The 24,102-nt window shown below is 39.2% G+C and overlaps 1 protein-coding gene across 4 annotated transcripts in view; it reads left to right on the forward strand.

Annotated features, from left to right (window-relative positions):
- Positions 1-24,102, forward strand: part of ptpn11b (protein tyrosine phosphatase non-receptor type 11b) — a 135,485-nt gene that overhangs the window by 79,071 nt on the left and 32,312 nt on the right. For all 4 annotated transcript variants that reach the window (XM_048561859.2, XM_048561858.2, XM_048561860.2 and 1 more), the window contains 4 exons: positions 16,499-16,693; positions 17,969-18,161; positions 20,417-20,533; positions 22,745-22,858. In XM_048561859.2, coding sequence (XP_048417816.1) covers positions 16,499-16,693; positions 17,969-18,161; positions 20,417-20,533; positions 22,745-22,858 — 619 coding nt within the window. The remainder of the gene's footprint in view (positions 1-16,498; positions 16,694-17,968; positions 18,162-20,416; positions 20,534-22,744; positions 22,859-24,102) is intronic.

A 24,102-nucleotide genomic window follows, 5' to 3' on the forward strand; every position in this document is an offset into this window, starting at 1 on the left:
CATGTCCATCATGGGCCTCCTGCACTGCCACAATGATGCCACCCGAAGGTTGCAGGAACAGCAACTGATATTCCGCCTGGGAACCCTGCAGCCTAATGGTATCAATGTGGACTTCACCAGTTTCAAAATCTCCCCTTCCCCTACTGCATCCCTAAACCAGTCTCTCTCTCTCTCTCTCTCTCTCTCTCTCTCTCTCTCTCTCTCTCTCTCTCTCTCTCTCTCTCTCTCTCTCTCTCTCTCTCTCTCTCTCTCTCTCTCTCTCTCTCTCTCTCTCTCTCCCCCACCCACTGCATCCCAAAATCATTCCAACCTAACCAGTTCTTCCTCTCACCCATCCCTTCCTCCCACCCCAAGCCGCACCCCCATCTACCTACTAACCTCCTCCCACCTCCTTGACCTGTCCGTCTTCCCTGGACTGACCTATCCCCTCCCTACCTCCCCACCTATACTCTCTCCACCTATCTTCTTTACTCTCCATCTTCGGTCCGCCTCCCCCTCTCCCTATTTATTCCAGTTCCCTCTCCCCATCCCCCTCTCTGATGAAGGGTCCAGGCCCGAAACGTCAGCTTTTGTGCTCCTGAGATGCTGCTTGGCCTGCTGTGTTCATCCAGCCTCACATTTTATTATCAAGCAGTTATGTACTTACAGTAAATGAGTATCATCATTTTATTTTACCATGTCATCATATCAAGTTGACTGTATTAGTAACAACAGATAATGTTTGCCACAAAGTATAGTAATGTGGTAGAATAGACATTAAAAACACATGTCAAATTAAATATAATCATACACACTTTGATGCAAGGCACAAGCACAACATGGTTCAAAATAAGAGATAATGGGAACTGCAGATGCTGGAGATTCCAAGATAATAAAATGTGAGGCTGGATGAACACAGCAGGCCAAGCAGCATCTCAGGAGCACAAAAGCTGACGTTTCGGGCCTAGACCCTTCATCAGAGAGGGGGATGGGGGGAGGGAACTGGAATAAATAGGGAGAGAGGGGGAGGCGGACCGAAGATGGAGAGCAAAGAAGATAGGTGGGGAGGTAGGGAGGGGATAGGTCAGTCCAGGGAAGACGGACAGGTCAAGGAGGTGGGATGAGGTTAGTAGGTAGCTGGGGGTGCGGCTGGGGGTGGGAGGAAGGGATGGGTGAGAGGAAGAACCGGTTAGGGAGGCAGAGACAGGTTGGACTGGTTCAAAATAATATTGTTTTGAATGATCATTCATATTCAAAATGGAAATTAAGTTCTTATCATAGCTATTTGGGAAATCAACAGACTAGAACTCCAAATGTTGATCTTGAATGTTTCAATATTTCATTCACTGGTTGATGTAACTTTTCTCCAGAGACTGGTTAGTGATAGTGCTTTTATAATAAAGATCTTATCTAGGCTTGAAAACTGCAGGATGTGGGAGTTTCAGCAGTACTGTGGAGAGAAGGTTACCAGTTCTAATTTTAAAGATAATTCAACCACAAAGTTGTGATTTTTAAAAAAAACTAGATCATACATTGTAACTTATATTTAAAAATAACGTGCATTTTTCTGGTTACTTAATGCAATTGCTGTGTTTTCTTAGGAATGTCACAATATTAAACACTGAAGTTACTTGTAAACTAAGCTGTTTCCATTCTCATTTTCTGAATTGATAAATGCCAACTTCAACTTGAAAATCAACAAAAGTGAACTCCGTCAGCAGCACAGCTTAAGAGAAAGATTGCTAACATGTCTATCTAGGATTCCCACCTAACTTCTGCTGAAGTTACACTGGCCAAGTGGGAAAACCTGTAAGGAACGTTATAATGATATACAATGAGTTCTTGACTGTAGCACGTGTAGATCTTTTTGTAATTTAGGCTTTTCTGCCAAAATTGTCTTAAAATTTATGAAGTTTTACATTATATGACAGGTCAGAGTTGCCTTTGAATAAAATGGAAATAAGGTAAACTTCTTTCAGTAATGTATGCAACACAATTAAGGTACTTCATGGTAACTTGCACTTAACGTCTAAACACTATACTCCTCCCATGTCAAACATGTAGCCCAAGGGGTTTTGCATAGTTTCCAACAATTCATCTATGTTGCCCTTTGTTCCAGCCTAATAGCACCACGGGTATTCCTACAATACAGCAGTTCAGGGAAGTGGCTTACCACAACCTTCTCGAGCAATAGTGAAGGATGATTTTTTTTAAATGGCCTACCTGGCAATGTCCATATCTTTTGAAAGAATATATTAAGAGAAACGCTCTGTGTTACAACAGCAAAAGAGCCTGCGAAGGTGGATTTTCTCTATTGTGGCAGCAGCACCAAGCATTAAGAAAGTGCTATATTTTTGCTTCACTTGCTTTAGAGAAAAGATTGACTTTCTCAAATTGAATGAATGCTTCTCCTCCTGCACAATAAATTCTACTCTCTCACTCAGTGACTGATTGTGAGGTTGTGTTAGAACTATGAATTTTTAACTCTTGTGTCGTTAAATACTGTGGACAACAAGAAAAATGTTTATTTTTGAAAAATGAAGGACTTACCAGGATGGCTGCATAATTTCACAGCAGGGAATTTGATATCTGTTGTGAACTCCCTGTTTGTATCTATGGATTCCTACAAAGTACAGATGATCAGGGGTTGAGCAGAAATTTGCAAGTGAAGCTGATTGGTGTTTTCAGCTAACTGAGCAGTTTGCATGTCAAACTTGCTTCCAGTTCCAAAGAGAGAGGGTACAAAAGCCTGTGCTCCTATTCTCTTGTGGTATAAAACAAAATTAGTTTAAACTTCAACAAAATTAGTTACTTTGCCCGTAACTGTTCTTCTGAATTGACAGATCAGTTATTTTCCAAGTGCATCAGTCTCTCTGTATTTCTTACAATCTAATGCAAGCTTCCAGAGAGACAACTGATCAGCAAGGGTCTGGCTAGCCTGGCTCATCTGAACATAGGAAGCAAAGATCTCTGAACTGATTTTTCTATTTTTTAATCTGCCTGTGCCCTTAGCCTTTTTCCCCGTTTTGTTGGTGTGTGTGTGAATTTAATAAAAGGATTAGTATTTTTAGTTAATGGTCATAGATGCCAGTACCTTTGTGTTCACTTGTAACTAAAGTCTATTTATTTATAACAAGTAATCATTTATATTTAGTTCAGAAACCTGGTCCATGCTTCTATCAACCTTTGGTTGAAAGCCAACTAAATTGGAATACTGTGCATACTTTTTTGTTTTAAATTTCACAGTATGACTCTGGGAATAGCAGGGCTCGATTTATACCATGTCACTGCAGAGGATCCTGGACCCGTCACCTTCTGTCAGAATTTAGCTAGGATTTTTACTACTTAGCCAAAGGCTCACTCCACTTTAAGATGGTATTGCCGGAAATTATCAGCTTGGTGTAAAATTTTTGGAGTAGCTTTGGAAATTTCACAAGGCAAGTTTGGAAAACAACTTTGTGCCATTTCATACTAAAATGTGATAATTTGTTGCAGGCATGCTTTTTGCCATTATGCCATTGACTCGTTCGTGAAACCTTCTTACTAGGAAGGTAAGGTCGTTTGCAAAACACTTCCTGGGCAACTGAATCTTTAGGTAGAATATATTTGAGGTTGCTTTGTTTTCCTGAAAGGTGTTAAGACTATTTAGGTTTTTGCTGTTGAACAAAAAAAAAGTTTTATGCTGGAATCTCTTAGTAATCCAGAAAAGAACCTAACAGCTGGATCTAATCGACACTTTGAAGCCAATTCTGGAGCGCAGCTGCTGAACTGAGATCCTGGCTGGTTAGATCTCTAGCATCAGGTTGCAGTTGTGAGATAATTAGATTGTGAGGGTTAAGGAATCTGATTGCTAAAATGGTTAACTAGGTAGGCTTGGAGGGCTGTGAGAAAGCACTTTTTGGCTCATTTTAGCGCTCAAGCACTACTGGAAATGTGTTGAATGCAAGAGATAACAATCCTTGGTTCCTTTCAGCTGTCTAGCTTCTCAAGATATCAGAAATCATAGCTCCCAGCCTTAATTGATAGTCTGCTCCCCTTTTGGTGAGCTTTTTACCTAGTCTTCTTCCCTTGTTCCCCAATCTCTTTCCCTATATCAAAAACGATTAAGTTTTAACTTCCCACTCAACCTGAACCCATCTGTTTTGGGGGGATTAAAATTGCACCTACTACTTTGTAGGCTGCGTTGTGAAGAGTGATCATTCGGTCTAAACATCAAAGGTGCAACCATACCGCCACAAGGGATTACTAACTTCGGATGTGGGGAGAAAAACCTGAGGGTGGGGGTGAATGTAGAAAATTAAGAGAAGGGAATGTTTCATGAAACAAAATGTTAAGCTGCTACAAATTGAAGTTTTTTTTTATGTCTGATACAAGCACCCCTCTTTCATTCTGTCTGCTCTGGCTCTGTGTCTCCTCCCACCCCGGTCTATGTGTATCGTCTGTCTTTCCCTCCTTTTCCCTCATTTTTTTTCTGTCTTGTTGATTTAATACCTGAAGATCACTTGGCATCACCTTGTGATGACCCAGCTGCAGTTGGAAAAAACTAGCACATGAGAAGTTTAGTTTAATGCGAACCCAATTTCTGCTATTATGTACAGTTTCCTAGTACTTTGCTGTCTTCAAAAATGTCCTTACTTAAAATAATTTCATTTACAACCAATGAAGGAAATGATAATGATGATATCTATCCTTTTTGTCTCTGCCATCTCTTGTGGCTCAATGTCATGTGTGGGTGGCGGAAATGAGTGTATGATCAGCACAATTTAAACATTTAAAAGATAACAACATTTCTTACTTTTTTTGAAATTGCAATAATAGAAGCTAAATTTTTGAGCCAATAGTGACTGTTGTCATTTTATTTTAAGATTTAGTTCATTTAAATGCATCATATAAATAGTTTTGGATGTAAAGATAGGTGCAGGATTTTTGTGTTTATTATTATTTAGGATTTTAGTTGATATTATAATAGAAAATAATAGAATTGAATGTTCTGTAAATCTCCATTCTTTGCTGTCCTATTCACTATTATAATTCTAAGATTGTTCTTGTTTCCTTAATGTGCTGCTGAATTAAAATCTGTGTGTATTTAATGAGTATCAATTGATAATGCAGTTGCTAATGGCAAATTAATATTGATCGTTAAATCAATCAGTTATGAGGCATTTATCAGTTAAATGCTTAGCGAAAGAATTGTTTATAGAGCCTCCTTCACTGCCTCCCATAGCACCTTACAACCAATGAAATACTTTTTGAAGCGTGGTCACAAATGCAATGTAGGAATCAGCAGACAATTTGTGCCGAGAAAGATGCTAAAATAGCTGTCAAATAATGACTAGCTTTTTTTTGTGTAATGTTGTTTTTGAGGAAAAGTAGTGGTCAGGGCGTCTCTAAGCTCACTGCTTTGCTTTTCTTTGGAATTATTCCATGAATCCATAATGGCAGTTGAGGCTTCCCATTGACCACTTAGTCAACAGACACCATTTCCAATAATTTAGGCTCCCTTAGTGTTTCATCAAATTGTCAGCCAAATAGATAATAGTACTCAATTCTTAGGGATTGATCATAAATCCACAGCATTCTGACTTGATCATTTCTGTTCTCCACTGAGCTATGGCTGACCTGGATCAGCATGTTTGTAGTATCCATGTGCTAAAATTATTTTATAATGGAAGGTGTAAATAGTAATACTAGCAATTAACAAGTATACTGACGATTCGTGAATTTGATTTGATTTAAGGTCACATGGACTGAGATACAGTGAAAAGTGCTGTTTTGCGTGTTCTACAGGCAAATCATACCATACAAAGTACACCTGGTAGCAAGACAGATTGCAGAATACATTGTGTGAGAGAGACAGAGAAAGTCCATTCAAAAGTGAAAAAAGCAAGAAAGAAGCTGTTCTTGTGTATATTCAAATTTTCACATCCTCGGTCGAACAGGAGAGGTTCGGAGGGGTTTGATTTATGTTGGTTACTTTCTTGGGGCAGTGGGAAGTATAGATGAAGTAAATGATTGGAAGGACTGGGCTGTGTTCGGGACTCTCTGTAGTTTCTTGCAATTTTGGAAAGAGCAGTCACCATTCCACACTGATGTACCCAGATAGGATGCTTTTTATTGTGCATCTATAAAAATTGACAAGAATCTTTGTGGATATGTTAGATTTCCATAGCCTCTTCAAGAAGTGGAAGTGTTTTAATGTGCTTTCTTGACCATCACATCCACATGGATGGACCAGGACAGATTGGTGATCAGCACTCCTGAGAACTTGGTGCTGTCAACCATCTCTACTTCAGTGCCATTGATGCAGACAGGAGCGTGCCCTCCACTCTGCTCCCTGAAATCAACAACCATCTCCTTTTGTTTTGCCCAATGTTGATGGAGGAATTGTTTTCTTGACCCTATGCCGCTAAGTGCTCAATCTCTTTCCTGTACCCTGTCTTGTTTGTTTGAGAACCAACCTACATTGATAATGTGAGATAATAGGAACTGGAGATGCTGGAGAATCCGAGATAACAGAAGAGCCGGATGAACACAGCCGGTCAAGCAGCATCTTAGGAGCACAAAAGCTAACGTTTTGGGCCTAGACCCTCCTTCAGAAAATTCATCAGCACACTTGTAAATGGAGTTGGAGTGGAATTTGGCCACAGTCACAAATGTGTAATGAATACAGTAGTGGGCTGAGGTACGCAGCCTTCTGGGACACCAGTGTTGAGGATTATCATGGAGGAGGAGCTGTCACCTATTCTTACTGATTGTGGTCGATGGGTCAGGAAGTAGCAGTCCAGTTAGAGTGGGGAACAGAGACCTAAGTCTCTGAGTTTGGAAATAAGGTTGGATGGAACTTTGTGTTGAAGGTGGAGCTATAGTCAATAAGTGGGAGACTGAGTGACTTAGTTATCCTTGTTATCTAAATGTCCCAGGGATGAGTATAGGGCTAGGGGGATCCTCTGACGTGGACATGTTACACCAGTAAGCAAATTGCAAAGGATCAGGGCAATCTAGTAGGCTAGAGTTGGTGAGCCATAACTACCCCATCGAAACACTTCATGATTATGGAGGTAAAGTTGTAGACAGAGGCACGCTGCATGATTTTCTTTGCCACCAGGATAATGGTGGTCTTCTTGAAGCAGATATTGACCAGATCGAACTAGAGAGGTTAAAGGTGTGAGCAGTACTCCCGCCAGCAGGTCTGTACAGTATCTGAGTCCACAGCTGGAGACTTTGTCTCTTCTTGTGGGAACATAGAAGTAGAAGGAGCAAAAGTAGGCTAGTAAGCTTTATCAGCCCATTCTGCCGTGCAATAAAATATTGCCTGACCAGATTATGGCCTTAACCCTACTTTCCTGCTGCTTCCTGTAACCCTTGACTCACCATAGAATTGCATACATTATCAATCTACAAAGGGAAAAATATTCTTCCTCATCTCCATTTTAAATGGTAGACCTTTTTATTTCAAAACTCTCCCCCATAGTTTCAGATTTTCTCCAGGAAGGGAAAACATTCTTTCAGCATCTGTACAGTCGAGTCCCTCAAGAATCTTGTTTCAACAAAATCATTTTTCATTCTTTTAAACTCCAATGCGTACAAACCTAAGCTTCTTAATCTTGCCTCGCACTAAAAAACAATCCTTATCTTCTTCATACTGAACCTTCCCTAAACTGCTTCCACTAAGTATGACCAAGTAAGGATCAATTCTTCCTATTGCGCTCTTCCCTGTATGATCCCATTAAAACCAACATGAAGATTATTGAGTTGGAATCCATGTGGGTGAGTCTGAGCCAGAGGCAGTCATCAAGGAATGTGGTATGGCTATGTAAATGAGTTTTAGCAAATATCTTGTCAAATGCTAGGAGCAACCAGTGAAATTAATGACAGTGGACAAGAAAAAATGTCTGGAATGGAAACCTGTCTGAGAGGGGAGTAGAACTTCAAAGTGTGCATGCCTGGAAGAGATGTGGCAGTGAGTTAAATATTAAATAAAAACCAAAAGAACTGCAAATCTTGTAAGTCAGAAATATAAACAAATTGTCGGAGTAGCCCAGCAGGTCTGGCAGCATCTGGAGAGAAATTGGAGTTAACTTTTTGGGTGTGAAGTGGGTCCTGATAACTTATTGATTTCTCTCCACAGAGGCTACCAGACCTGCTGAGCTTTTCCAGTAGTTTGTGTTTTTGTGTAAAAAATGATTAAATTTGGTAAATGAATATTATAAATGTTCCAATTTAGATGGAGCATACATATCTATTAATTGTGGATTTCATTTCAAGTCATATTATAAGGAGGGTAGATTTATAACTTTACATAATTAGAGCTGCAAATGACACATTGGGATAAAACTAAATTGTATTGTGCGTATTTTCTGAATGGAAAATGGGAAACAGAAGACCAATTTGGAGGCCAACCTCCTGTAACCAAACTTAATTGGAGATATACTCACGAATTTTGGGTTGGGCTGCCATGTTTTGGCATCCTGAGTGCATATAAAACAACCATTAGTTTCCTTTATTAATAAATTCAAATAATCAAATGTCAGTATTAGGACATAACATTGAACTGCTCAGAAATACATTTCTATCATTGGGCCTGTTGCGCCTAAGGTTACCTGGTCTACATCAAGCCTAATAAATGATCCTTAAAGGAACAGCTGGAGAGGACACCACCAAATAATTCCTTTTCTCCAAAACTACTTTGCTTAATTTTTCTCTGCTTCTTAGCACTACTGTTGGCAAGGCAGGTGAAAGTTGAAGATGACCTGAGAGATGAGTTAACTAGAGACAGAACAGGCACTAATGGCTCACTCAAAATATTGAAATAAAGGGCAAGGATCAATTTTAGGTGAGCCTTGGACCAGGCTGTGTTGCTGTGTAGGGCATTTGGTTTGCACTTAAATGATTTTATCACCCATTTAAATCAGAAGCGATACTGGATTTGATAACCTGTACAAGGCTGTCTTTGTCATGCTGTTAAAACTTCTAGTCAAGAATACCTTTATAGCCATGTTTTTGCTGTTTTCTAGTTCAAATGGGGACTGCAAGCATCAATAATCTTTCATTTGATCTTCTGAATGTTTTTGGTGAGGAGGCTGTTTATATCCAGTTTTCTATCCTGTTTATAATTTGTTTGAACTAAAGAATATATTTAAACTAAATATTTGAATACCATATCAACAATTCAAAATATGCTGTTGTTTTAGGCTTGCAGATACCAAATATAGGGAAGATTGCAAGAATTTGGGATAAAACATGGATAAGTGTTTATAGTTATATTTGTGAGGTATTTTTCTTCCTGTATAATGTAAATGTCAAATTTGTTTACTGCAAACAAATGACAAATGTTTCATTTGCAAGGAAATACTGTTGACTTGAGTAATATTTTAGTTAGGGCATATTTGCAGCATTGTTTACAGTTTCTGGTACCTGATTTTTAATCAGGTAAAAGTAACCCTTTTGCATTTGTAGGTTCACTAGGATGCTGCCAAGGATCAGCAGTTGCAACAACAAAGACAAACGTGGGAAGGCAGATCTCTAGTGACTTTTTTTTAAAAAATGATTTTAGAAAATCTTCAGTGTATGACAATGTACATACTTATTTTAATTATTGATCATTTGAGATAGAACAAGAGGGCACAACTTTAAAATAAATGCAGAAGTAATTAGAGGTTAGAAAGCATTCCATGGCTAGCTGATGACCGTGTGTGTATATCGTAAACGGACAAGAGAATGAATTCCAAACAACTTGAAAGGTTAACTCTATTTCTCTCTCTGTTGAAACTGCAAGATCTGCTGAATACTTTGTTTTTATATTAAATAATAGAATGATTTGTAATAGGTGGTTCACGTAGAGAAAAACATTAGCATAGACTGTCTTAGCTATTATGTAAAAAATTATAAACAACTTTGCCTCAGCAAATGGTGTGTGCCCATGCAATTAATTAGCCTATGAAGAATTATTGCACCATTCCCATTTGATTCTTGCCTGTTAAAATCTTTACTAGGTGTTTACCCAGTCGAAGCACCCATCTGATTTAGGCATTAGCCTTTTATTATTCAAATCGAGGTCTGATAATTTCATTAGACTGGCAATGATGCTTTGCTGGCCTGAGCGAACGACCCATAAAAGTCAGCTCACTAAGGAAAACCTACCAGCAAAGCAAATCAGAGTTTCCTTATTGACACCAGGAGGAGTAGGATTATTGACTGTTGTGTGATCAGTCTGTTTTGCTGCTCATTATATTATTTGAACTCCGTATTATTATTCACAGTAGGATATGTTTTTGCCAGCATCATTTCTAGGTAGGAATGGACAGGTTTCATGTGGTAGAAAACATCAATTTGGTAGCCTATGGAGAAGATGCTGTTGCAGAAGATGCATGACAGCAACTAAGCACAACTTTATACTGATGTGTTAGACATTGCTTCAGAGACTGAGACCCAGATGGTAGGGTTACCCCTTTTTGAGATATGAAGTTGCTGTTCTTGCAAGTTGCATGACTGCATAGAAGGTGGTGCTTAAGGCACTCCTCAGCGTTAACCTTTTTGTAACCTTGGATGCTATAATACTGACCATCTGTATCTCTGCTTCCCCATGCTTCCTTTCTTTTCCACAGAAAAAATGGTCCTTGGGATTACTTTACACTTGTGTTTCTGACCAGCCCAAAACCAGTTGGCTGCCTCTTGCCACCCTTTTTGGTCAAAAACCTGGTTAGGACATACAAATGAAGTTCAGGATGTAACAGCTGAAATTTCAAATTAATGCAAAGCAGATTATCCATTGGTAGTGAAGTTTTCAATTCGAAGAACAAGTAATTAGATAATGAATTCCTGAAAATTATGTTCAATGTTTCATTTGCTACAGACCCTTTTAGGTGACTCTCTACTTGAGCTGTAAATTTCTAAGCTAGCACTTGAAGTAATGTGAGTGAAAGATGGTGTTTTCTCCAGAGGACGGCTCACACTTGAGAAAGGGAGCCTGTTATTCTGTGGTTATGGTTATGGTTATTGTTCATACCAGAATGACATCCTTCTCTTGGTCCGTAACACACACGATTGGTTTGACGAAGTGTTAGGGATTAATGGGCTCAGAAGCAGCGATTTGAAATGACTGCAGAATGAAGTTCAGTGATGTGTGCTACAGTGGTGTTGAGGAAGTCCTTGAGTACAAAGGCTATGGATGGTGCAGGGTTGTGCAAAGAGCAACTACGTTGCAATTGAGAACTTCACCACATTAAGCCCTGTGAAATAAATAATTATTTTTTTTCAACACTGTTGCCAGATTTTCAACATAAGTTTCCATGCATTTACTGGTTGAGCCAACACTTCCTAGTTGAAGAGGACCATGTGCTTTGATATCCTTCACCTATCAGTCAAAAATCTTTCCTGCAAATGAAGCCCTATATAAAGACCTTCCATGACCCAGATTAAGAAATCTTAGGGCCTTTCCTCTCCTTGGTGTGACTGTGTGTATTCTTTCACTCACTCTTTCAGTTGGCTTCTATGATACTATGTTCCACCCACTTTGTGGCCAGGTTTGATGCAAGTTGAAAATTCCCCCAATTAATCTTTCTCTAACTTTTTCTGTAATAGCGTAGAGTATACGAATGAAAGAGGATGTATTAGATTAGTAATATTAATTTGTTGGAAGCAAGTAAAGACTGACAATTCAACAAAATTCAAAAACTCCTATTACTGTCATGATTCCTCGTGATAACCGATGAATATTTGCATTCACGCTCTTTTTCTCATCTGCCTAATCTGAAGGAGTTATTCAAGTATTAAAATGCCGTAAAAATTAAAATTAAAAGTTAACCTGGAAAAGAGTCTTTTTCCGAGGATGATGATGTCGGCTTGTACGAGGGGGCATAGCTGCAAATTGAGGGGTGATAGATTTAAGACAGATGCCAGATGCCAATTTCTTTACTCGGAGAGTGGTAAGGGCACGGAATGCCCTGCCTGCCAATGTAGCGAACTCAGCCACATTAGGGGCATTTAAACAGTCCTTGGATAAGCAAATGGATGATGTTGGGATAGTGTAGGGGGATGGGCTGAGATTAGTTCACAGGTCGGCACAACATCGAGGGCCGAAGGGCCTGTTCTGCGCTGTATTATTCTATATTCTATATTCTATTCTAATCATTGGAATGGATGGAGAAAAAGAAAACTTAATACTATGCTAATCTATTCTGCAGCAAGTGATTATTTTCTCTTTCTCAATCCTGTTTGCAATACACAGCAAAACATTGATACACTCCAGAATTGACACACCTTTTCAGCGCTTTAGATGCCAAAGTCCTGAGTTTGGTGTAAGTACTTTTAGGTCAATAAGGTAATGCAATATCCATAAGTATTAAGTCACTTAAGGAATGTGTTTTTCTTTGGACACATTACTGTTATTTTAACACCTTGGGATTCAGCTGTTGTGGAATCTATCACATTTACATTGCAGAGTGTAATTTACAGTATTTGCAGCGACAAAGGACAACACATATACAGAATCAGGTCTAGATATCTCTTTAATAAGCTGTCATCTGAACCATTATTTTCAGGCGTCTAGAATTTGAAGGCAGTTTGCATTACTGAACTCAATAATTTGTGACTAGTCATCTACATAATATCAGAATGCCAAGGTACTATACATGTTGAAATGATTCTGTAATACCAAAAATGACATTAGTTATTCCTATTAGGAAAACTTTAAAAAGAAGGCTTGATGTATGATTGTGTAGCAACTCTTCAAAATTATTCTAATTATATTTCGATACTTAATGTAGTGAATGTTTGATTTTTATTTCTACAAGAGCATGGTCTAATAAGTACTCCCATTTTGTTAATACATCACAGATCAACATTAAAAGTTGATTTCATGTTTAATGGCAAAGGAAGGCCTGGAAGGTGTTTTATTACCAATCTATTAATAAACACATTCAATTCGACCCCATATATATTCCGCTACGGAGAAAACCCGGAAGTGAGGCAATCCATTGCAACAGACCCCAGAGTTGAAAAGCCAGGTGGGAAAACACACCGCTTCAAGAGAGGCTGCACTGAGGATGTTACCCAGCACGGTAATGAAACGTCTGCGGAACAACAAACCAGCTTGGCGAGCCAACCAACCTCAACACCCACAACCTGAGCTACAGATCTACTCCAAAACCTTATTTCTGATAAGCTAGGTTGCTTAGTGATGTCACCAATAGATAGCTGCCCATGACCCACTATCACCTAGTATCCATACATACAGATGAAGGACACCACTTTTGATTGGGACAACACATCCATCCTAGGACAAGCCAAACAGAGACACGCACGAGAATTCCTAGAAGCATGGCATTCCAACCGGAACTCCATCAACAAACACATTGATTTGGAGCCCATCTACCACCCTCTTGGGGGGGGGGGGGGGGGGGGGGGGAGGGAGAGACAGGAAGTGACATCACCAACCCAAAGAGCCCTAAACAGATAAATAGAAAGCGGGACATAACGCCAGTGCTTCACCAGAGGCTCACTGATGTTACCTAGAATGGTGATGAAACGTCTGAAAACGAACCTTCCAGCTCAGCGAGCAAACTTGCATCCAGAACCTCAACCTGAGCTACAAATCTTATCAAAAGATAGCTGCCTCATTTAATTACTAATTGTAAACTGTTGTGCACACAACTGGTTTTGGGAAGATGTTGTCTGGTTCTGGAAAAATGTTTCTGGTTAAACATCTAGTATCCTCTTAAAAAGCAAAAGAACTGCAGATGCTGTAAATCGGGAACAAAAACAAGGTTGCTGGAAAAGCTCAGCGGGTCTGGCAGCATCTGTTACCTTTCCTCAGAACTGTTCTGAGGAAGGTCACCGGACCCAAAATGTTAACTCTGTTTTCTCCTCCACAGATGCTGCCAGACCCGCTGAGCTTTTCCAGCAACTTTGTTTTTGACCCAGTATCCTTTGTTTGCTGCATACTGTGGTTAAATATCTGAGTTTTCTCCTGAATGTTAGAACATTTTCACTTATATCAAATTCTGATATATTTTCAACTTTCATTTTTATGTCTGTGATATCACTTTTTAGTTTATTCCCAGGCAGATTTTGATGGCTAAGGTTGCCATTAATGTGGCAACAAAGACCTTGAAATAGAGATAGTAGACTTTGGATTTTAAGGCTCAGCTTTCAGGAACCAGCATTTTGAAGGGGCCTTTCCTTGAGTAGGTGAGTGACCACCGGATTCATATGTTGGGTCTCTTAGTAATGCAAACAAGATAGTGAGTGTGAAAAGAACAGGAATGGAGCTTGCTTATGTCTGCTCCGATCATGTGTAGTTCATTTAGAAAAATCTTTCGTACTGTTGAACCCCTGCGCAAGGACCTCCCCATGACGCTACTTAAATATCTTGGGGTCTTTCCCACCTGTCATGTGATTGAGTGAAATAATGCACACTCTTTCAGTTGCCTGATGTGATACTCTGCCCTAATTTCAGTTAAGAAAGAACGTCTTCCATTCATATTTGCCTTTTTTTGTCCTCAATACATGCCGTATGCTTTAGAGCCAATGAACTACTTGTGAAGCATAGCTGCTGCAGCAATGCAGGAAGTGTAGCAGCCAAGCTGCAGAAAATAGATTGAGACAGCAATATGCCAATGACCAGATATCTCTTCTTTATCTGCTGTTGATTGAATGATACCTTTTTAAAGGCCCAAGACACTAGGAATGTATCCTCCAAAATATTTCCATGGGACTGATTTTTTTTTAAACTCACTTGAGAGGTTTGACAGGGCCTCAGTTTAACATCTTGTCTAAAAGACAGTACCTCTGAAACTGTAGCACTCCCTCAGTCTGGTATCTTTTTAAATAGTGCAATGTTCCCTATACTGTGCTGAAATATCAAGCTTGATTTGTGTTCAAGCACTGCAGTAGACTTGGGCCGAGGACCTCTGACTGCCAGAGCCAAGAATGCAACCCATAACCTACAGAAATCATACAGCTATTCATGCAAACGTTCATTTTTTAAAAATTTATGCCAGATACCTAGTGGAGGACATGTGAGGCGAACTGTTCGATTTTCAAAGTGAGGCAACCACAGAGATGATCGTCCTGTCTTAAGTTAACTATTTGTCTTGATCACCGATCCGTTGTAAGAAAGCAGATAATGGTGTCACATGTTATTAGGTTCTAAGCTTGTTCTGTGAAACATTGCCAGACCTTCCATTCCGAAGTACTTCAAGATTCTATCCACCAACTGGCCAGTTTGTTTATATTGTAAACCATAATCTGTATTACCTGAACAGTAAAATTCTAATTTTGAGATTTAACTGTAAAATCTAGGTCTGGATTTTTTTAAAATGGTTTTTTGGAGGGATGGAGGAGGTGAACTAGAAATTGAGTGGTCAGCTCATGGCTGTCCTGACTGTTCCAGACATGGCTTTCAAAGGCTTCTAATTTTGGGGCAATTGAAGACCCCAAACCCAGACATGTACATACCTGTCAAGCAAGTTACCCTTGTTCCTTACTTGGAAAACCAGGCACCTTTCGTGTCCACCAGGAAGGTGGTGATTAGGGAGATGGGGAATTGACCCAAAAGTGGCTGTGAATTGATCACTTTAGGGTCTTAATTGATTGCCTGAAGTCTTCAGTGGACCTTCTCACGCAAAAGTTAATTTGACTGGCAAGCAGTCTCTTGGGGCCGATTCACCCAATTATTACCCCTCCTCACCACCTCGCAAAGATTTTGCCTTCAGTTTCTATTTGTAAGATCAGGTTAAAAGAGTTGTACATGAGCACTTCTCAACACCACATGATTATTTGCTTTTTTTCCTGTTTATTGTAAAAGAGAGCCTTGCAAAAACAGTATAGCACACTTTAATATGGTTGCATCACATATCATCGCTTCACAAAATTGACTTTCTTGTGAAAGTCCATTTTTGTTCGATTTGTACTCGGATATCACCTAATCAGACAGTGCCTCTTATAATTGTTTTTATTACAGGGTAACAATAGAATGCATTAATCTTTTATACTGTCGTTTCTACTACTTCATGTTACTCTACCAAAGAGATAATTGAGCCTTAATCCTTTTATGTTCCTCAATAAAAACCCTTTTTGGATACACTTGTGTATTTGAACATGAGATATTTTGTATCAGTTGTTTATGATCTATAAAATATACAGTCCTACTTCGTGTATGTTTATGAAGCACAACATAACTGAACTATGGGATTATTTTGAAGTTTTTTTTTTAGTAGGCAATCTAAGCTAGAAGCTCAGCCCCTAAGAAGACTTAATGATCTGTTAACTTTATGCTTATCCAACATATAGCGTGAACCACTTTTAAAATGGACCAAGAATATTCTAAAACTAATCTTGACAGTTTTATCATATTTAGATGATACAAGTTGAATAACCTTCATATAGTATTTTACCTCACATTCTAAGCTCCAATAAATAATTGACACCCTTTTTTAAGTAAGTGGATTGTGTCTTTTCTCACTTATAGTTTTATTTTGTTTTCCTTTGTTTATCTGTTCCTTTTTTATCCCCGCCTCAGACGAAATGAAGAAGTTACGCATATCAAGATCCAGAATACAGGGGATTATTATGACCTGTATGGAGGAGAGAAGTTTGCAACATTGGCAGAATTGGTTCAGTATTACACAGAGCAACAAGGTCTCTTACGAGAGAAGAATGGAGACCTAATTGAACTGAAGTATCCTCTGAATTGCCAAGATCCAACGTCTGAAAGGTGCTGTATTTCTTGTATTTTTTTTCCCTCTCTGCAGCCCTTGACTCCTTTTTTGCTAACAGAATTGGTAGGCAATCAATATAAATATTTGCCACCGTCCTTTCTCAATCAAATTGCAGTGAGTATTTTGTAACTTTTTAAAAAATTTCTATTCATTCTTGGATGTTGGTGTCACTGACAAGGCCGATGATTCATTGCCCATCCCTAATTTCCCTTGATGTTGATGAGCAGCCTTATGGAACTTCTCCATTCTGTGTGGTGCAGATACTCACACAGCATTGGTAGCTAGAGAGTAGCAGGACTCTGGCCCAGTGATAATGGTACCACAACATATTAACATGTCAGGGTAACGTGTGACATGGAGGCAACTTGCAGTTCATTGTTCCCTTGTAGCTCTAGGCAGCAAAAGTCATGGATTTGGAAGGTGTTCTTCAAGAAGCTTAAGTGAGTTGCTGCAATGCATATTGTTATTGCACATACTACAGCCACTGCAGGCTGGTTGCGGAGGAAGTATATATTTTTTGTGATGAAAGGCGTGTCACCTGAGCAGACTGGTTGGTTGGTTTGTCCTTGATGGCTTTGAGCCTCTTCAGTGTTCAGGCCAAAAGAATCAGAATCAGGAGCAGGATTGGGCACTGCTCCTTTTTGTCCACACAACCATTAAATAAGATCATGACAGATCTGATTAGTCTCCATTCCTATCTAACGATAACATTTTCAGTCCTCATCAATAATTTCTCTTCCTCTGCGATAAGCATATTCAAAGACACTGCTTCCACCACACCTGCAGTTCCTACTGTCTCGGAAACAACCATTAACTATTTGTTTATTGTCTTGAACAAATTCTTCTTATTCCCAATCAGGTCAGTGAACAATGATTAATAAATATGATGTAGAATAATTTTTCAACCATCCTGTCCTTGTGCTGTACTCATGTTTCAGGATGTCTTTATTTTCTAAACTTTCTTTAGAACTTGGTTCTTCCAACATTAAAGGACAGATTACTCCAAAAACATAGGTTTGTGATCATCAGTAGCTTTTAAAGATTACTTTCAAATATTTTTGGATGCTACCAGGATCTATTGTCGGAGGTGACGCTAATGGTGCTTAATTTGCTAAAGTGACTCTTTAATTATTTTTCCAGGATAAAAGTGGGCCTATGAAGAGGGAATTTTTCACATCAGTGGTGTGCAATATCTGTATTCACAAGTAATTTTATAGTGAATGGAAAAGGTGCAGGGAACCTCTTGTAATATCAATATTGTGTGTTTTCAGGTGGTATCATGGACATCTATCAGGTAAAGATGCTGAAAAACTCCTGACAGACAAAGGAAAACCTGGAAGCTTCCTGGTGCGTGAAAGTCTCAGTAAACCAGGAGATTTTGTTCTATCAGTGCTGACTAATGAAGAAAAATTTGAAAATGGAGACCGTAAACCAAGAGTAACACATGTAATGATTCGGAACCAGGTGGGCTGATCAGACTGGTCCTATTTTTTTAAAACAATATTTGAGATTTTGAACGTGCATTTTTAAAGCTAATAAAAAGTGCTTTGAAATTTTAAATTTTGTTCCAAGCTAAAGATTACCTGACAGTTGGAGCATAGTATTTACTTGTGTAAGATTCAACACCATGATTGCAGCCAAGGAAATACTCAATGCAGATTAAAAACACAGCATAAGTCAGGGTTTGTCAAGGGTACTGTTATTCCTCAATTTGTTATTGTACTACCCTATCGGAAAAGGTCTAGGGAAGTCCCAGATTTAGCTGAGTTAGTTTATCCAAATAAGGAGTATAGAAAATTCAACGGGGTCGTCACTGCTGACAGCAACTCTGACATTCAGTGAAAAGTGTGTGTAAATTCCTGTTAATAGATTGCTTCAAGCTTTAATGTCTCAGTTATATAGTAGGTCAGTGACTTTTTCTGTATTCTCACAAGTAGAATAATCATTCAGGTACTCCATACTGATCTCTGGCACCCAAAGATAAATGTCAACCAATAGCTTGCCCCTTTTGAAATAAGGAACAAAAACAGACCAAGAACTCATCTCTCAAAATACAAAAATATTCTATTTAGCTATTTTATCTCTGTTTATCTGCTCCAGCTTTTAGCAGCATAATTGAATATATACCATGATGCATTAAGAAATATTTTAGAAGAAAAATATATACTAATTGTAGTTTCCTGGTGGGAAAGAGAGATGAGTAGAGTGAGAGTGAATGAGCATTTTCTCAGGAATGTAGATTACTATGAAGGCACAATTCAATTAATGCAAATAATAGTCATTACAGTTACTATGAGAGAGTTTGCAGAATAATACTTGTGCTGTAATATAATAAAGACTTCCTGAAGGTCATGATGATAAAGTCTGAAACTATGAGAATAAGCTTCCGAGCAGTTAATGTATGTTTGTTTTCAGTTAGTGTTTTACTATCCATCCTGCAATTGTTATAATATACAGAAGTTATAAACTGAGGCATTCCCCTGATTTCAATCAATAAAAAAAATTGAATATCACTTTTATGTTTCAGTCACATAGCTCAAAACTACTGACACAACAGCTGATAGTATTGATGTTTTGTCAAACAAAACATTGAAACCAGCAAACAAGAGATTGGTGGTAGATGAATGAAGGGTTTTGTGAACTGAGTAGTGTGTGAAGCTACTGAAAACAACCAATGCTGGAGATCGCAGCAGATCAGACAACATCCATGGAGAGACCGTAAACTAATATTTCAAGCTAAGATAACAAGATGTAGAGCTGAGGTCAGGCAGCATCACTGGAGCAGGAAAGCTGACGTTTCAGGTCTGGACCCTTCAGAAATGGGGGAAGGGAAGGGGATTCTGAAATAAATAGAGAGAGGGGGGAGGCGGATGGAAGATGGATAAAGGAGAAGATAGATGGAGAGGAGACAGACAGGCCGAAGAGGCAGGGATGGAGCCAGTAAAGGTGAGTGTAGGTGAGGAGTTAGGGTGGGGGTTGGTCAGTCCACGAGGCGGGGATGAGATGGTAGCTAGGAGGTGGGGGTGGGGGTTGAGGTGGGAAGAGTGGATAGGTGGGAGAAAGGATGGACAGGTTAGGGAGGCAGGGACAAGCTGGGCTGGTTTTGTGATGCAGTAGGCAGCAAGGAGATTTTGAAACTTGTGAAGTCCACTGTGATACAGTTGGGCTGCCGGGTTCCCAAGCGAAATATGAGGCACTGTCCCTGCACCCTTTTGGGTGGCATCATTGTGGTGCTGGAGGAGGTCCAGGATGGACATGTTGTCCAAGGAGTGGGAGGGGGAGTTGAAGTGTTTCACGAGTGGGAGGTGCAGTCATTTGTCGCGAACCGTGCATAGGTGTTCCACAAAGCGATCTCCAAGCCTCCACTTGGTTTCCCCTACGTAGAGGAGGCCACATGGCGAACAGCGGATACAGTATACCACATTAGCAGATGTGCAGGTGAACATCTGTTTGACGTGGAAGGTTTTCTTAGGGCCTGGGGTGGGGGATATTTGTTTTCAGTACAATTCCACCAATTGCAGTAACTTGCTGCTGCAGTGCGTGAAACTAGTTGTTCATTGATAAGCATGCAGCATGTAAGATTACAAGGTCATTTTCAATTTGCAGTAAACTGCTCAAAATCTAGATTAAGTGAATATTAGGCTCTAAACCTGTAAGCGCACAATTTGTAACATGGTGTATCTATGCATTTTAATCAATACATTTTTGGATCAATCTAGGACGGGAAATACGATGTTGGTGGAGGTGAAAGGTTTGACACACTTACTGACCTAGTGGAACACTACAAAAAAAACCCAATGGTAGAAGTTACTGGAATTGTCGTTCACCTTAAACAGGTATAGTATTTTCTCTTTTGGGTAATTTTACAGAATGCTAACTTGATTCTGATTTAAGTACAAACAGGGAATTTGGCAAATGCACTGTCAAAGTTTACTAGAACCTGGGTTGAGGTTTTTGTTATTTTTATTATTAATTTGTGTTCCTACATGTGTTATCATAAAATCATTGGTACAGCACAGATGAAAACTTGTGCCTGTGGTTGCATTTTAGCAGAGCTATTCAGCTTGTTCTGTTACGTCATTCATTTCCAGTAAATGTTTTCCCACTCAAAGCCAATTGATTGTACTCACATCCTCCTTTTTCAGGCACGTATTTCAAATGGTAGCAACCTGCTGTTTTTTTTGCAGAAAAGAAATTTTGTCATGTCAATTTTGGTTCTTTTGCCCTTAATCTGTGGACTTTTATTCTCAAGTTTGCTGCTGGAATCATCTTTTATTTACACTGCCACCACCATTCATGATTTTTAACACCTATATCAATCCTCTGGACCTTCTCTACACTAATAAGAGCGAACCTAAACTTCTCCCTGTTTTCACTTTCTCCCAATTCTTTGATTCCTGACCCACTACAGTAAATTTGTTCTGCCTTACACTTTGCCATCCATCCTAACACTGAGTGTCCAGAATTGGACAGAATACTCCAGCTAAGAATTAGCCACTGTTTTTTCTGTGGGTTTTCTGTGATATGTGTTTGTTTTTTGTTTTTGCTTCTTCTCTTACCTTGAGACCCATAGAATCCCTAGTGTGGAAGCAGGCCACTTAGCCCATCGTGTCCCCACCGACCTTCCGAGGAACAGGTCCTCAGACCCACTCCTGCACCCTGTACCTGGAATCCTGCATTACCCACCTACCCATCCCCAGACACTATGGGCAATTTAGCATGGCCAATCCACCTAACCTGCACATCATTGGACTGTGGGAAGAAACCTGGAGGAAACCCATGCAGACAGTTGCCCAAGGTTGGAATCTGACCCAGGTGCAGTGAGGCAGTAATGCTAATCACTGAGCCACCCTGCCGCCGCAACAGTTTTATAAGGCGGTTAATAAAGCCAAGGATCACCTATTTAAGAACCTTGTCATCTTGTCACCTTCAAAGATTTATGTTAAGACACCTTCAGGTCTCTCTGATTTTGCACTTGTTTAAAATTGTATTGTTTAGTTTGTGTTAATACCTTTCATCGTTGCTGCCAAATATATCCCTTCAGCTTTCTGCGTTATATTTTATCTGTGAGGTATTGCGTATTTCACTACACTGTCTTCTGTTCCCCTGAAAATTTGTTTTTTAAACTTTTAACTATTGCTGACAGTCTTTTAATCCTTTAAGATTTTCCAAAAAATGTACTCAATAATTTTTTTCCTTTTGATCTTTTTTTAATATATCAGTTTCCTGGAGTTTGTCATGCATTATAAATGTGGCTGGTTCCCTGGCTGCAAGTTGAATTAAAAGTTCCAGTTGTTTGTAACAGCTGAAAAAGTAATACACTAATACCGTTTTCAAAAATTTACCAAGCAAATAAATTGTATGGAATCTTCTCTTCACTGGAGGTGGTGAGAAGGGAAAATAACTAAGTGAGTTGGCCCTAAAGTGATAGTCATCCTCTTTCTCGCTACCTGAACACTGTCTGGGCAAGAAAGTCCATTGTGGAATTTTTTTGATCTGCCAGTAATTAAGGCCCTGAAGTGATCAATTAACAGACAGTTATGGGCTTCAACTTTCTACCTGACTTGCCAGCAGATGAGGAAGGTGATTGATTACTTGCATGGATACCCAGGGCAAATCACCTGCTGGATTGGAAAGGGGACCTTCAATTGCCCCAATCTGCAGGCAGTGAGTCACATAGATGGCATTGGTCTCTCTGAGTATAGTATTTTCTCCTAATCTGTGCTAAAGAAGAACCACAGGGAAACGTTATCTCTCAGTATCTATAGTTTAAAAGGAAATATTTGCAAATTCCAACATAGCACTCACGAAAAGTTGGCGTACGTTCCTGCTCAATTCTGGCACAGTACAGATGCTGAATTTAGAGATTAATGATTTAGCTCATCAAAAATGCTTGGCCAAGAATTGAATTTCTCCTCAAAAGTAAGATAAGGAACCTGTTTTAACACTAATCATTGGATTTTATGGTGTGTTGAATTTAACTGTTTGTCAACTATTCAGTTGACTTAACTGGGAAAAAAAGTCATTTCAATACAATTTTTGTACAGCCATTCAATGCTACACGAATAAATGCTGCAAACATAGAGAATCGAGTCAAGGAACTCAATAAAACAGCCGATAACACTGAAAAGGCCAAGCAAGGCTTTTGGGAAGAGTTTGAGGTAAGTAGAGTGATTATATTTTATTTAATACTTTGAATAGAACTGCGGAAGTTGATGTAGGAACACATGAAATAGAAGCTAGAATAGACCATTTCGAACTTCAAACCCACTGTTTAACAAGATCATAGTTGGTTTACCTCAACTGGACATTTCTGCCATATACCTTTTAACATCTCTGTACCTAAAACATACCATCCTCTGCTGTAAATATACAACTCCACAACTGAGTCTACATAGCTGTCTGGGATAGCATAACTGTCTGACTTGCACATATAACCTCTTAGAAATATACAGCATAGGAACAGGCCCTTTAGCCCACCATGTTTATGCTGACCAACTAACACCAAACTATACTAATCCCATTTACCTGCACTTGGTCCATAGCTGACTGTGCCCTGGCATTTTAAGTGCTCGTCCAGATGCTGCTTAAATGTTACGAGAGTACCCGTCTCTATCACCCACTTGGGCAGCGCATTCCATGTTTCTACCATCCTCTGTGAAAAGAAATCTTTCCTCCAGACCTAACCACCCCAATCACAAGAGAACTTTTTAAAAAAATAGTTAGTTTGATTTTGTCTCTTTTTTTTCTCAACCTCATTTAATTCCCTATCTTATTTTATCCCTCCTTACAATATTTTAATGCTTCTTAACTTAAATTGCAAGAGATTGATGTTTATGCCCCACCAGACTCAGACTTCGTTATTAACATTATGCACCCCCCCCCCCCCACCAACCTAACAGAGTCCATAGATCCTCTAATGTATATCTAACATTTTGTCAACGCACTTGTGCTGATATGCATGACCTGAATATCTCGACTTGAACTGTTAGAGAGTCAAATGGAAAATGTTCAAAATCAGCTGCTTTGTAAGACCTGTCCTTGACCACTTGATAAAATTGCATACTAAAATTGACTGCAGCATCTTTTTTCAACAAGTTATGATTTTTTTCAATTTTACTGTAGAATCTGAATTTCTCTTATTCCGTAACCCAAATGTAGGAATTATGGCCCACAGCAGCAGATGGGCCCTCTGCTAAAAGGTCACAGCAGAAATGGCAAAGGAAAATGACATTCGTTTCAATATCCCAAGTAAAATGTGGCCAATCCACTTTTTATTATTTGGCTGTAATTAAATGATTGCCGGCCAATTACAAAATAGAACATAGAAGAACATAGAACATAGAACAGGCCCTTCAGCCCACGATGTTGTGCTGACCATTGATCCTCATGTATGCACCCTCAA

Source organism: Stegostoma tigrinum, chromosome 28 (genome assembly GCF_030684315.1).
Source record: "Stegostoma tigrinum isolate sSteTig4 chromosome 28, sSteTig4.hap1, whole genome shotgun sequence".
NCBI lineage: Eukaryota > Metazoa > Chordata > Chondrichthyes > Orectolobiformes > Stegostomatidae > Stegostoma > Stegostoma tigrinum.